A 16,031-nucleotide genomic window follows, 5' to 3' on the forward strand; every position below is an offset into this window, starting at 1 on the left:
TGGATTCCACCCTGCTGCCCTGCCTGAAATTATGCCTGAAACTTCTGTACCCACTTTGCAGGACAGACTTGTTTTCATTCAAAACAATTATCAGGTCCTCCGGGAGTCCATACAGAAAGCCCAAGTGGATTACAAAAAACACTTTGATCGGAAACGGAGGGGAAATCCTTCCTTCAAGGTTGGGGACAAAGTGTGGCTGTCTACTGCCAACCTGAAATTGGCCTGCCCTTCACGGAAGCTAGGGCCAAGGTATATTGGGCCTTTTCAGATCAAACGGGAAATTAACCCAGTGGCTTACGAACTATCTTTGCCTGACTCATATAGGATCCATCCGGTTTTTCACACCTCCTTGCTTAAACCAACTGTTCCAGATCCATTTCCAGGGAGAGTGGAGCCACCTCCACCGCCAGTGATGATTGGTGAGGACACAGAATTCGAGGTGGAAGCAATCCTGGACTGCAGGAAGAGAGGGAGACAAACCCAATTCTTAATTAAATGGAAAGGGTATCCGCCCGAAGAAAGCTCATGGGAACCCGAAGCCAATGTACATGCCCCCAGACTCCTCCAAGAGTTTAAGGACAAATACCCAGAGAAAATTTCTCAAATAGGCATCCGGAGGCTGCCCGTCAGGGGGGGGCACTGTCAGGGCACAAACACCAGGAGAAGGGCTCTAGGACCCAGCAGCGCTATCAGCACTTTGGCAGGAGAAGGACTTTAGGACCCAGCAGCACTACCAGCAATTTACCTGGGCCTATTTAAGGAAACCTGCCAGTGATTTTAGTTGCTGGTTGATCTTCAGCTCCTCCAGTGTGTTATCCCTGTGATATTCCAGTTCCTGTCTCCTGTTACCAACCCGGCTTGTCCTTGACCTGTCTCCTGATTGCTTCCTGTGTTTGACCTCGGCTATCCACCTGACCACGCTTGCTCTGATATCCACCTGGCTCCTGATCTCGGCTATCCACCTGACCACGCTTGCTCTGATATCCACCTGGCTCCAGATCTTGGCTATCCACCCGACCACGTTCCAGTCTCAGCATTATCCAAGTCCTGCAAACACCTCACGGGCGCCACCTGTCTGCTGATTCCACTCCAGCACTCCAGCTGTATTCTGGATCCTCCTGCACACAATCCAGCAGGCGACCCGTGCTACTTTGGGCCTGACCTCTCCTGTTCTCATCCTCAGGGGGGTCTGGAACTTAGCCGCAAGGGAAGCCCTCTCTCTCCATTGGCCTCTAGCACCAGGTACGTGATAACACCCCAATAAATAGCGGGATTGTTTCAAAGAAGTCGCACAACATATTGTTGAGGCTGGGGAAAAAGCTGTTTTAGTACACCATCTCAGTCTGGAAGAAAGATGGGACAGTATGATACAATAGACTCAGCAAAAAGAGGCAGCCTTAAAGGGAAAAACAGCTTCATATTTTTCCTGGGGGGGCGACACGCAAATATAAGTGGCTTGAAACAGTATAAATTGCAGGGGCTCTAGGAGGATCAAGTGAAGAGAGGGGTGCTCAACCAAACAAGCCAGCGGGATCTGTCAAGGAAGAAATAGAAAGGAAAAAAAAGAAGAAAAAGAGGAAAGAGACTATAACTGTACGTTTAGGGTTGGCTCTCCCACGCCCGGCACCAAGGCAGCCCATTTTATCGCCACCCCAGAGGTTGCTTCTTCCTCCCCACCCCCTTTTTTCTTTTTTTTTCTCTCTCTGTCTCCTCCCACCAATGAGATCCAAGACAAAAAGCAAAACCATGAAAGCAAATACAAGTGCAATCAAGAAATAACTGACTCAAGAAGGAAGTCCAAAGAGCCGGGGTAATGAAAAACAACAAGGGCTAATAGCAAGAGACTATCTGGGAGGATTGAAGAAAAACAAACAAGACACTCTGTGGGAGAAACCTCAAATTTAACAACAGAGGACAATGGAATGGAAAGTGAGATGGAAGATAGCAGGACAGAGGAAAATAATATAAGCTCTCAACTCCCAACAATAGTGGAAATAGCAGAGATGTTTAAGAAGCTGGAGAATACTATGAAAAAAGAAATGACGTTACATGAAAACCTGGGTCATGTGTTTGTGCGCCTGGAGGAGTCAGAGAAAAATTGAAGAAACAACCTGAGGAAATAATAAAATTGAAAGAACAAGTGAGAAGTTTACAATCAGAACAAAAAAGGCTATTTTATAAAGCAGAAGATCAGGAAAATTGGGATAGGAGACAGAACCTAAGGATCCAAGGCTTTTTAGAGGAAGAAAGAGAGGACCTGAGGGAGATGATAAGTAAAGTGTTCAATCCCCTCTTAAAACGATCAATAGAGAATACATTGAAAATAGAGAGAGTCCATTGGACTAGGAAACCAGCAGATGCCCCAGAGACATAATAGTAAGATTCCAGCTATATGAGGATAAAGCACAGATTTGGGAGAAGCTGAGAGGAATAACTACAATAGACTATGGAGGGGATAAGTTGCAAATATATACAGATTTAGCCCCTGAAACTCTAGCTAGAAGAAGACTCCTGAAACTGCTTTTAGAACAGATGTGGACAAAAAATATTAAAGTTAAATGGGGGATTTCCAGCATGTCTCATAGGACAAAATCAGGGTCGATCAGCAATATTAAGGTTCCCAGAAGAGCTACAAGAATTCTGCAATAGATCAATAGATTGGACTTGGATTGTACCAGAGCTACCCGGGTGGTACGAGGAAACCATGAGGGAAAATGCAGTGGAAGATGAGCCATGGCAAAAATCTCCAAATATGGTGAAAAACAGAGAACGTTAAAGGGTTGACGAGGGAGATACTCAAGACCACATTTAGAAATACGGGGGGGGGGGGCTATAAACTGAACTCATGGGGGGAGCGATGGGAGGGGGAGAAAGTAAATGGAAAGTGGAAAAGAGAAATGAGAAGGAGGTCTCCAATCAGGGGGTATAGTTGAGGGGATAGCCCATAGAACAAGAGGAAATAAACTGGTGGGGCACTCGGAAAACTAGGGCGCTTCTGGAACCACTCCTTAAACATCTGAGGAGTGAGACCGACAGGCGAGCGTGAACAGCACTAATCCCCAGGATAAAAGAATCAATGGCGGAGGGAAGAGGGTTAGATTCCCCGTCAATTCCTAGGTCAGATTATGACCAAATCCAGTTTGGGGGGGGGGGGGGAGAGGAAGGGGGAGGGAGATCCCAATGTCTTTTTCTTTTTTGCTCTTTCTTTTTTTTTTCCTCCATTTTTTTTTTCTCTCTTCCAGGATGGCCTCTCTTCTGTCCGCTCCCATAATACCTACCCTCGGGTGGTATATATTTGCGAGAGCGGAATTGAGACAGAAGGGGTGGAAGGCGGAGGGAGGGGAGATCAAAGTGGAATAGAAATTCAATATGATTAAGATAAAACTATTACTGTATAATGTGAAGGGTCTAAATACCCCGGTTAAAAGACACAAGATGCTCAAAGAAATCCAGCATTATACTGCAGGAATTGTCTTTTTACAAGAAACCCATTTGTCTCATGACTCAAGGATTAAACTATACTCAAAAAGATACCCAGTTTGGTACTATGGTGATTCAACAATGAGAAGGGTGAAAGGAGTAACGATAGGATTTTCAAATTACATAAGGTTTAAAATAAGAGAAAGAAAGACCGGCCCTGCAGGAAGATTTTTATTCTTGAAAGGAGAATTACTGGGTATGGATGTGATGTTGGCAAATATATACTGCCCTAACAGGAACCCAATGTCCTACTTAAGGCAGACCCTGGGAAAACGTAATTAATGCAAATATGGTAAATTGATAGTAGCAGGGGATTTTAACTTCGCTATGAATCCATAGTTGGACGTATCGTCACATGTGGGGTGGAGTGTAACGAGGCATATACCAATACCAACTTATAGATGTCTGGAGAATCCAACATCCCAGAGAAAGAGATTACTCGTTTTACTCCTCCGTACTTGGGACATATTCAAGATTGGATTACGTAGTAGTGGAACATATAGATTATTGGAGGTAATGGGTAAAACATTGAACATTTACCTCTGGATAATGGATAAAACATCGAAGTAATAACTCTGTCAGATCATGCCCCTATAACGGTGGAGATAAAGATAACAGAAGTAACTGACAGAGCAAAAACCGGAGATCAAATGATTCATTGATACAAGATCCAGAAATTAAAAAAAATAAAGAAAGAAAGAATTAGGGCTTTACTTCAGGATAAATTTGACACAGGAAGTTTCATATGCTATGGTATGGGAAACACATAAGGCCTACATTAGAGGCGTCCTAATATCAATAGGGACTCAAAAAAAGAAAGAGAGATTGAACAACATTAACAAAATACTAAAGGAATTTTAAGAATTAGAACAGAGGCATAAAAAAGGCAAAGATACGCAACACCAGTTAGCGTTAAAAAGGGACAAATTAAATACATTAAGGGAACAGGAAACAAGGAGAATTTTTGATAAAGTGTGTAAAGAAAGATATCAATGGGGAAACAAGCCAGGGAAATACTTAGCAAGCATATTAGCAAGAAAAAACTAGAGGCTTTATAGAAAAAATAAAAAACAGAAAAAGAGAGGTAGTACATTAAACAAAAGGAATTGCAGATGTGTTTAATAAGTTCTATAGTGCGCTGTATGCAGTAAGACCCCCGGGGGAGCAGGTACACAAATTAGTGAGAAAGGAAAGGATACAAACATATTTGAAAGAAGTTAAGTTCCCCGGATCCCTCACTGGCCCTGTTGAACCTGAAACCAGACAATGTTTCTAAATTTCGACATAAGTTATTCCTGCAGGTCACCACAGCGGCCAAACAAACTATAGCAAAAGCTTGGAAGACGTCCCATTTGCCTTTGCCAGAACTCAAACATAGAGTCACCAACGCGATGATCCATGCAAAAATAGAAGCGATCTTAACTGACAAGGTGGAGAAGTTTGATAAACTTTGGCACCCCTGGGTGACCCATTATCTGCCCCCCAACTTTGACGACACCTTGCTGCTTCCTTAATCGGCTTCCAAGCTTTGCATAGCTCACACCGCTTATTTCTGGCGTCCCCCCCGGCGACCTGTCTTTCCCCCCCCCCCGCCCCTCCCTCTCTCTCTCCCACCCACCCCTCTCTCACCCTCCTCTTTACTTCCCTATTCTGTTCCCCTCCTCCCCCCCTCTCTTTTTTCCATTACTGCTATCTATTGACCCCCTCTTCTTTTTCTTTTCTCTTTTTCGTTTTCTTTTTTGACAACGTATTTGTCTGGTTCAACTACTATTGTTCAACCACTGGTCATGTGGTAACGGAGAGCTATGTTTCCCCCTGTTTGCTAATCGTAACCTCATGCTCCAGCTGTCTTGGTCCCTGCCCGGGACAGCCCTATTTGTCCCATGCTTCCCTCCTCCGGGATCTGATTACCCTCTTGCAGTTGCCTCATCACTTGGTGAGTACTTGTTGGCCGCGCCTCTCCTCCTGGGCACAGCTTGTTCCCTTTACGGGGTGCCTAGGGGATGGGTTCCTTTTACCTTTCTCCATCCCGAGATCCCCCATTGGTTCATAGCCTTTGTTGTCACTTACTGAGGTTTTCCTGAGGTTACGACTGTTTGTTACTTTATAGTTTGCTCTCTGTACCCTATGGGTTATTAGTTGAATCTCTGTAATTCTCCAGTGCATGTTAAACGTTGTACTACATTTGTTAACTCCAATAAAATCTTTGAAATAGAAAAAAAAAAAAAAAAAAAAAGAAAGAAGTTAAGTTACCCAAATTAAAGAAGGGAACATTGACAGAACTAGAGAGAGCTATAACCAAAGAAGAAATGTTAGCAGCTTTAAAGAGATGGCTTCTGGAAAGAACACGGGGCCAGATGGCCTTCCGGCTATTTACTTAAAAAAATTTAAAGAAATACTAGCCCCTTAATTATGCATGTATTGGAACTCTCTGGCAGATCAAAATGAATTCAGAAAGGAATCACTGTTGGCCCATATCACAGTAATACCAAAAGAAGATAAGAACATCACGCAGTGCTCAAGTTATAGACCAATATCTCTATTAAACGTAGATATAAAAATATACGTAAAAATACTAGCTACTAGATTGAAGGCCTTAATGCCTGGAATGGATACATGCAGACCAAGTAGGGTTTGTCCCAGGTAGGGAATGAAGAGACAATTGAGTAAGAACATACTATATTATTACTTTTACAAAAAATATAAAAGATGGGCCCCCAGCCTTACTTCTGTCAGTAGATGCAGAAAAGCATTTGACAGGGTGGACTGGGGATTCATGTTGGCAACATTGGAGGAGTAAGGAATTGGACCAAGAATGATTCAATTGATTAAACTGTTATAATAACAACCAAGGGCAGCAGTCAAAATAAATGGGACATTATCCCAAGTTTTTGAGTTGAAAACTGTTACGAGACAGGGGTGCCTTTTATCTCCCCTACTGTTCATCCTAACACTGGAACGACTACTGGCTTCTATCAGGAACTGCATAGACATTAAGGAATTAAGAATTGGGGATGAAAAACATAAAGTGGCAGCATATGCGGATGATATTCTATTTTTTACATGTCTATTCCCACAATAACTTTACCTAATATATTGAAACTTCTGAAAGACTATGGAGACTTTTCAAATTTCAAAATAAATCCCCTAAAATCAGAAATTTAAAATATAAACATGAATAAGAAAGAGGGGAAAGATCTACAGAAAGGATTCCCATTTTAGTGGCAGGGAAAATATAGATACTTAGGGATAATACTAACAGCAAAATGGAAGGATCTATATCAAATAAATTACATTCCAATAAGGAATGAAATTAAAGAACTAAGAAAAATCTCCAATAGGCCACTCTCCTGGATAGGGCGTATCAAATGCTTCTGAGATATATATATATATATATATATATATATATATATATATATATATATATATATATATATATATATAAATATATATATATACCAAAGAGTTATTTTGATACATTGAACAAAATGATATGTGGGTTTATTTTACACTACAAAAAACAAGAATAAATTATGCAGTGATAAATAAAGAGAAAATACAAGGAGGTCTAGGGCTCCCAAATCTTAAAAGATATTACAAAACAGTCCTACTAGCTAGAATAATTGTTTGGACATTTATTTCACAAGGGAAAAGCTGGGTAAAAATAGTAAAATATGTTAAGCGAAACACCCTTGCATGAGGTCATTTGGGTACCACAAAAAACACAGATATTTTTCTAAAGACACGAGCACACTCACAAAGTACATAATTAGGGAATGGGATTTACTGCACAGACAAAGGAAATGGGACTATAACTCACCATTACTACCACTTGAAGGAACAAATTATTTTTTAACCAGGGAATGAGACCCATTTTGGGGGATAGATAAAGAATAAACATGCACAGCTAAGGGATATTTTGAAAGAAGGGAAGATAAGTACGATGGAGGAGTTAAGACACAAAAGAAATACCCTCTTGATAGACGAATGGAGATACCTCCAATTAAAACATTTTGTAAAGACTTTGTCCCAACCAATAAGATCAGGAGAAAATTTATGAAAAAATTCTCAGCTCGCAGACGGCGCCGAGGCACTGCCATCCTTACAAGACTGGCGGAACCTGCCAGTCCACCCTTTCAGGGGAAATGGAAAGTGGAGCTCGACGCAAGCTGGAGCAAGCATGAAAAAGAGAAAATAATGAAACTAGCGGATGGCATTGCAATTGGTATAAAATTGAGGGAAATGAACTACAAATGTCTATCAAGATGGTATATAACACCCACTATAACACATAATTATCAATTGGAAAAATCACTGTTATGTTGGAGGGGATGTGGGAAAAGGGGAACAATGACATATATATGGTGGGAGTGTACAATAATACAGAAATTCTGGAAGGACATAATACAACTGATTGAGGAAATAACAGGAGCTAACATGCCTAAAAACCCCAAAACGTATTAATTTCATAGTACTAAACTTGCAATAAAACAATATAAAAAGTCAGTGACTCCTCATCTAATAAATGCAGCAAAATACTTAATTCCAAAATATTGGCAGACATCAGAAGGCCCAATGGTAAAGGACTAGATTAGGAGAATAGAAAACATTTAAAAATTTAGAGGAATTGTATTATTTGGAAGAAAATTAAATTGGTACATTTAAGAAAATTTGGGAAGGTTGGAAAGTGTTCAAAGGTAAAGAGAGATATGCTGAATTAGTGGGGGTTTAAAATGGGATCAGATGGAAGAATGGGACATGAAGGGAAGTAATGGGGAGACAGAGATGGGACCGAGGGGAAGGGGGGAGGGAAAGGAATAAACAGGGGATATGTGTGTAAAAATGTTTTCTATGGCTTGAATAATAAGCTTAAATTGTGTAATGTGAAGACTAATAAAATGTATATAATAAAAGAAAACAGCCAAAAATGCACTTATGGTATGCAGGAACATTTGAAGTTGTGCATTGGAGATTTGTTTTGTAGGTGTTTTCAATTAACTAACAGTGGCTGCTGTGCAGTAAACAACAACATTGTAGATCAGATATAAGGTTTGGATTGACCATCACCATCCAAAAGACTTTTTGGTTTCAGACTATAGAGAGTGGTACTTTGGCACCATCTAATGGTAAATTTGTTTTTATGCACACATGAGGCAGCATCAATCCCATTCCATCCAAAGCAACTTTTTTTTGTCTTCCTTTCAAAAAAGTTTAGGAAAGATATTTAGTTATCTCTATGCAATCTGCAGACTGATAAAACCAGAATAATGATCATCAGGCAGACCAAGTGTTTGCCTTTTATATCATGCTGGAAAGCCTGACCGGAAAACTCCTAGGATGTTTATAAGAGCTTCCTCCTAGCTTAGGGTGATCAGACGTCCCTGTTTTCTGGGGACAGTCCCCGGATTGAGGACACTGTTCCCGGTCCAAGTCTGAAGTCTGCCCCCCGGTTTTGTCCCTGGATTCAGGGCCGGATTTATGTAGACAGGGCATCCCATGCTGGCTGAGAAACAGCCTGGTAGCTCAGATACAGACGCCCCCTGCTGGACGATCTTACTACTACTCCTGCTGCTGTTCAGTGGAGGAGAGGCAGAGCCAAAATTTGACTGTGGAGGGCTGAGAACAGGAGATGAGTAGATTGGCAGGGGGGGGGGGTCTGTTTGTACATTGGGTGAGGGCAGTGGGGGAGCAAGGGTCAGAGCTGATGCAGCTGCACGGAGAGATGGAGAGTTTAGCTGTTGTACTAGGGGAAGGGCTGGAGGTGGAAGGGGTGAAGAGGTGGAAGAGGTGAAGAGGTGGCTGCAGAGATAATCTGTGAGAGAAGGGTTCAGAGGTGAGCTATGGATGTGGGGGCAGAAGTGCATGGCAAACCTCTGAACCCTGCACTCTATGCCTAACACCCTCCTGTATATTATGTAGTCCTGTGCCCAGCGCTCTGTGTATTATGCAGTCCTGTGCCCAGCACTCTGTGTATTATGCAGTCCTTTGCCCAGCGCTCTGCGTATTATGTAGTCCTGTGCCCAGCGCTCTGTGTATTATGCAGTCCTGCGCCTAGCACTCTGTGTATTATGCAGCCCTCTGCCCAGCGATGTGTGTATTATTTAGTCCTGTGCCCAGCGCTGTGTGTATTATGCAGTCCTGTGCCCAGCGCTCTCTGTATTATGCAGTTCTGTGCCCAGCGCTCTGTGTATTATGCAGTCCTTTGCCCAGCGCTCTGTGTATTATGTAGTCCTGTGCCCAGCGCTCTGTGTATTATGCAGTCCCATGCCTAGCGTTCTGGGTATTATGCAGTCCTGTGCCCAGTGCTCTGTGTATTATACAGTCCTGTGCCCAGCGCTCTGTGTATTAAGCAGTCCTGTGCCCAGCACTCTGTGTATTATGTAGTCCTGTGCCCAGCGCTCTGTGTATTATGCAGTCCTGTGCCCAGCGCTCTGTGTATTATGCAGTCCTGTGCCCAGCGCTCTGTGTATTATGCAGTCCCATGCCCAGCGCTCTGTGTATTATGCAGTCCTGTGCCATTTGCCAATAAGAAAAAAAAAATATGTCCCCAGTTTTCATTTTAAAAATCTGGTCACCTTAGCCTAGCTGTTACTGTTTACCTTCACCATCACAGAAGAGAGTAGCTGTGTGCTCAGCATTTGAAAGTTTGTTCCTGTAATGTCGAAGGTGAATAGTAACAGCTAGGCGTGTCTTTGCAATGTGCTAAGAGTTTTCCATGCAGGCTTCAGAAGGTAGGTCAATGGCCTACACCTATAGCAAGTGCATTATTCAACTTAGGTCAAAACTGCACAATCTTGTTTTAATCTAAAGACGTCTCTTATCTGCACAGACAGCTTTTTTGGTAAAGGTAAACACATCCTTTAATTAGTAGAAAAACCCTTTAGATTGTTCCAGGCAGAAAACCAATTAGAATTCAGACCTGTCAGTCTCTTTCTTGTAGTTTCATTGTTTGAGCAAAAGATTTATAGTTGATCTATCATTTATTTCTACATGTATGGCCAACTTAGAAATCTAGGATACATTACCTTATTCTCAGATATACTCGCTGACAAGTTATTATGAGGCTTCAATAATATGGTTGCACAGGGTCAACTAGGGGCAGCCGCTGGAGATAATCAGTAGGTTTTATGAAACAGCATGTACACAATGGGGTTGACTTGCTAAAACTGGAGAGTGCAATATCTGGTGCAGCTGTGCATGGTAGCCAATCAGCTTTGACAAAAAATAAAATAAAACTGGAAGCTAATTGGTTTCTATGCTCTAGATTTTGCACTCTTCAGCCAGGTCCGCACTGATGCGGTGCGGGACACCGCATGTAATTCGCACAGGAATCATAGCACATTCCTGTGTGAATACATGCGGTTTCCCTGGGGGTGCGATTTGAGCCATTGATTTGCATGGCTCAAATCGCACCGCATTCGCGCAAAACTCATGCAGGGCTTGTTTTTTGTCCACACTTAAATCAGATTGCTTGAGTGTGATCCGATTCTGGTGCAAACCGATTGTGGGATGTTAATTTAACATACACTCTGCAATCAGTTTGCATGAACAGGTTGCGATTTTGATGCAGTGTGTGAACAGAACCTCCAGGTCTAGTAAATCAACCCCATTGTGTGCGAACAGCAGCATCTTTTTGTTAAAAATAAATGGTCAGCATCCGCACTGTACAGATGTAAGCGTTCATCTGAGCGATTATATGCCAAAAAAGCCTCCACCTGACCCTGGACACCAACAATGCACATCCAGGGTCGGTGTTTCAGACCACACATAAAGTGGCCATAGCTAAATGTTTGTATGTGGCCATAACACATAAGAGCATCGCTGCATCCTGAAGCTGCATTTAGCTGCCTCTGATTACAGAAAAATTACGATCCCCTGGCCACCGGTGTAAATATAGCCTTACCTGATCCTTCCATAGAAGGCTTAGAGCTTGACCAGATATTGTACCATTCATAAAATCCCTTGAGCCCTCGTTCACATCAACGCGGCTTTGAAATTGTGCGAGTTTATCTATACTCACACAATTTCAAAGCCACATTTCAGTCTGACATCAGAGAGCTGGCGAGGGACAGACACAGATGTCTATTAAAATCGCCCCTGAAGTCGCCAAAAGTAGTGCAGGAACTACTTTTGGAAATTGGCGCGGCACTGCAAAGCCAGCGTCGCACCGATTGGGACGCCCCCATTGGGACGCCCCCATTGCCGGCAATAGGCTGCTATTTGATATGCGATTTGACCTGTCATATCACAAGTCAAATCGCGCCAAAGTGAATTAGGGCCTAAATACCTTTCCACTTTTGGTTGTTCATACCTTTGGGTATCAGGGTGGGCTGCATCACTGCTGAAGAGGTAATGAGCATGGTGATGAGTTGTAGTAAGACCACCTTCAGATTCTGTAATGTAAATCACAATGCATTAACTGACTTTATATGTACAGTATGTGTATAGGCCCAGATTTACCATTACGGCCTAGGCCTAGGGAAGCGATAGCTAGGGAATCGTCAGGCTGTTAGGGCTCAATCACACGGGTGAATGGATGTGTACACCAGTGCATAGGGCTGGGTATATCTACCTGGAAGCACAGGTAGTCTATGCAGCCACATGCCACCAACCTTGTTTAAATCAATGACAGGCTGACGGCTGCACAGATCTTCATGCACATGCCTGAATGTACATCCATACATGGCTGACCGATTCACAACTCTGAACACAGACAGACTGCATGCAAGGAAAGCTGCTTTGCTTGCGTCCAAGGATGTTAATCTGTCCTTAACAGCAGATCATCACTCCATGTGCGATCAAATCTGAACATTGCAGACGTCTGTAACTGCTGTCAGATTATCATTGCTGAGTGTCTGCAACTATCTGCATCCACCTGATAATGCAGCCGCAGGTATTTGCGGGATTCTTGTCGCAGCTGCCATGTGTGAGTGAGGCCTAACACTGATCTTAGGCCTTGTTTACACTTGCAGTGCTCACTGAAGTGCGATCCGTGTTTGGATCGCTCTTCATAAAATATTTGGCAGGTGGTGAGGAGGCATTTTGTTGCCTCCCAACCACCTGTTTGAACCCCTAAATGCCTGACTTCTGTGCCACAGCTGTGTGCAATTCGCGCTGTTGCAGGGTGGTTGCAGTGAGGCTCTATTCACTTAAATAGGTCACATTTAGTCAGAGGTAGTGCTCGCTGAATGTAATAGGGGGTATAATTCCTACTGCAGCATGTGTATACCCCCACCACTGCCTTTCCAGCTAAAGGAGGAGTGGTTTATGGGTGGTAGAAATGTGGCTAAACTTCATGGTTTTACTGTCCTCCAACTGCTAGTGTAAATGAGTCTCTGAAGAGTGCTCTGCATCTGACAGGCAGTGAGGAAGCGTTGTATTGCCTCCTGTCTCGGCCCCTTGTGTCAAACTAGTGGCCCTCCAGCTGTTGCAGAACTCCAAGTCCCATCATGCCTCTGCTTGTGGGAGTTATGCTTGTAGCTGTCAGCCTTGCAATGTCTCATGGGACTTGTAGTTTTGCAACAGCTGGAGGGCCGCAAGTTCGACACCTGTGCAACGTCACAACCACGTGTATTAAAAATGAAAGGGGCTTTCATTTCTGTAGCAGCTACAGCATGTCAACACCCCAGGGCTGCCAACCATCAGTAACTTTACTAATAATATGTAAAAATCAATGATTTTTACAACTGTCTGTAAATATCAGGGGCTGGTAATTTGTCATGCCGTATTGACTTTTTAGGTGTAAACCAGGCAAATGACTTGTTATGGGTATTGTCAGTGTTTCCATTTTGTGTTTGTACTGTTAACCACTTAAGAACCGAAAGGTTTTACCCCCTTAATGACCAGGCCATTTTTTTGCGACACAGCACTGCGTTACTTTAACTGACAATTGCGTGGTCGTGCGATGCCGTACCCAAATAAAATTGATGTCCTTTTTTCCCACAAACAGATTTGGTATTTGATCACCTCTGCGATTTTTATTTCTTGCGCTATAAACAAGACAATTCTGAAAAATATATATATTTTTTACTTTCTGCTATAAAACATTCCCAATAAAAAAAAAAAAAAAAATCATTTTATTCTAATAAATTGTATTCTGCTACATATTTTTGGTAAAAAAAAAAAAAAAAATTACAATAGGTATATATTGATTGGTTTACACAAATGTTATTGCGTCTACAAATTAGGGCAAAGATTTACAGTACTGTATGTCATTTTTATTTATTTATTTATTTTTTTTACTAGTAACAGAGATGTATAGTAGCTAAGTAGAACTACTTCACTACTGTACTTAAGTACCGAAAGGCGGTATCTGTACTTTTCTAGAGAAGAATTTTTTTCTCCTACTTCCACTTTTACTTCACTACATTTTTTCAATGATTTCAATACTTCTACTCCGATATTTTTTTTTTGTGCTGCATAGTTACTCGTTACAATTATAAAAATTACCACTGCCAGAACAGTAGATGGCAGGTTTCATGAAGATCAAAAAAATGTGTATAATGTCATTTGTACTTTTGACTTTTGACTTCTTTTGACTTCTTTCTTTAATAACTACATAACACAGTACTTGTACTTTTACTTTCAGTACTTGAGTAGCAATTTTTTTTAAAAAACTACTGGTACTTTTACTTTCAGTACTTGAGTAGCAAAATTTTTAAATAAACTACTTGCAATACTTAAGTACAAAAAATGTTGAATACTTTAGTACTTCTACTCAAGTCAGGGGTTTTCGAGTACTTTATACAACTCTGACTAGTAATGACGTAATTTACAAGCAATTTTTAGCGGGACTGTGACATTGCAGCAGACAGATCGGACATCTAACTGACACTTTTGGGGGGACAAGTGACATTACTGCAGTAGTTAGTGCTAAAAATATGCACTGTTGCTGTACTAATGACACTGGCAGGGAAGGGGTTAACACCAGGGAGTGATCAAAGGGTCAAATATGTACCTAGGGGGTGCTTTCTAACTGTGTGGGGGTTGTATTTGCTGAATGAACACAGAGATCTGTGTTCCCAAATAGGAGGAACACAGGATCCCTGTGTTCATCACTGACAGAACAGCGGTCTGCCATGTTTACATCGGCAGACTGGCGTTCTGTCTCCATGGGGAGCGATCGTGGGTGCCCGACGGACATGCATGCGGTTTGTGGCACGCTAGTGTAGGGTTCAAATGCTCAAAGCAGGCAGTGAAGAGCTCTCTGATGAGCAATCCGAACGCGGGTTGTTTTTCATAGACTGAAGCTAGTGTGAAGGAGCCCTCTGGGGTCTCCAAAATATGGCCATCCAGTTGTTCAGGAACGATAACTCCCATGCTGCCTAGTCATGTCTGTGAATGTCTGAGTTTTACAATGTCTCATGGGACGTGAAGTTCTGCAACAGCTGGAGGGCCATAGTTTGGAGATCCCTGCACTGTGTAGAATAAACAATAAGTGGTAGGAGAGAACATCCCTCAGTTCATCTGTCAGTGAGCTGACTTCAGGAAGGAATGTGGTTGCCATAGTGACTGAACTTTGCCCTTCAGCTCTGCCCTTAGCACTGTCTCATTGAATAAGACCACTTGTTATTAATTCCTGTCTAATTAAAGTGGAAGTAAACTTCCATTGATTGTTTACCTATAGGTAAGCCTATAATAAGGCTTACCGATAAGTACTGTAAATATCTACTAAACATGCACAGATTAGGAGATATTTACTGTATATGCAGCCGATGACGTCATCGACGCATGCGCTCTAAAGGAACGCTTACACGTGCGGTTTCTTCAGAGCCCTCCGTGACCATAAATATGAGACACATTCATGTAAGCAGGAGTCCTCCATATTTACAGAGGTCAGCGGGTTCAGGTTTCCATTCTATCACTGTATAATAACATGATCTAAAGTACAAAGTAAGAGAGAGATTTTCAAACCCCAAATCTGGATCAGGCTGCTGTGTACACTCTGGGAGAACCAGGCCTTCATCCCCAGAAACATGTCAGCAAACCGTCTGAGGCAGAGGACGTCAGTCATGTGACCTGTGTGCTGAGGCGGCTGACACAAGTATACAATGCTTAAAGAGAACCTGTCCTAAATAAAAATGTGTACTGTGCCTTCGCTGATTTTTCATTTCACCACAAAATCAAAAATGTCACCAATACCTCTCAACATTTTAAAATGGGAAAGAGGGAGAAATAAGGATCACTTCACAAAGAGAACACACCAGGATAAGAATCCTTCAAGGGTTAGTTCACCTTTGCCAAAACTGCCTGTGCAGATAAGGGCCATCTTTAGATAAAAACAAACTGTGCAGCTCTGACTAAAGTTGAATAAATCCCTTGCTATAGGTGTAGGCCATTTACTTACCCCATGAAGGTGATCAGTAATAGTTGGGCCTTGCTTAGCAACTTCCTAGGAGTTTTCAGGTTAGGCTTCATGAGGTACCTGAATACCTAAATGGCCTACACCTATAGAAAGGGCATTATTCAAATGTAGTCAAATCTGCAGTTTGTTTTTATCTACAAACTCCCCTTATCTGCACACACGCCGCCGCTCCACCCCCACATGCACG

At 42.3% G+C, this 16,031-nt stretch overlaps 1 protein-coding gene across 1 annotated transcript in view; it reads right to left on the reverse strand.

The window, feature by feature from the left end:
• TERB2 (telomere repeat binding bouquet formation protein 2) overlaps nt 1–16,031 on the reverse strand; it is a gene marked incomplete at its 5' end in the record, with an annotated part of 194,308 nt that overhangs the window by 41,747 nt on the left and 136,530 nt on the right. Inside the window, one exon of the mRNA XM_082253501.1 lies at nt 11,792–11,873. Within this exon, the coding sequence (XP_082109627.1) occupies nt 11,792–11,873 (82 nt within the window). The remainder of the gene's footprint in view (nt 1–11,791; nt 11,874–16,031) is intronic.

The sequence above is a fragment of the Pelophylax lessonae genome (assembly GCF_965119305.1).
Source record: "Pelophylax lessonae genome assembly, chromosome: 4".
Taxonomy (NCBI): domain Eukaryota; kingdom Metazoa; phylum Chordata; class Amphibia; order Anura; family Ranidae; genus Pelophylax; species Pelophylax lessonae.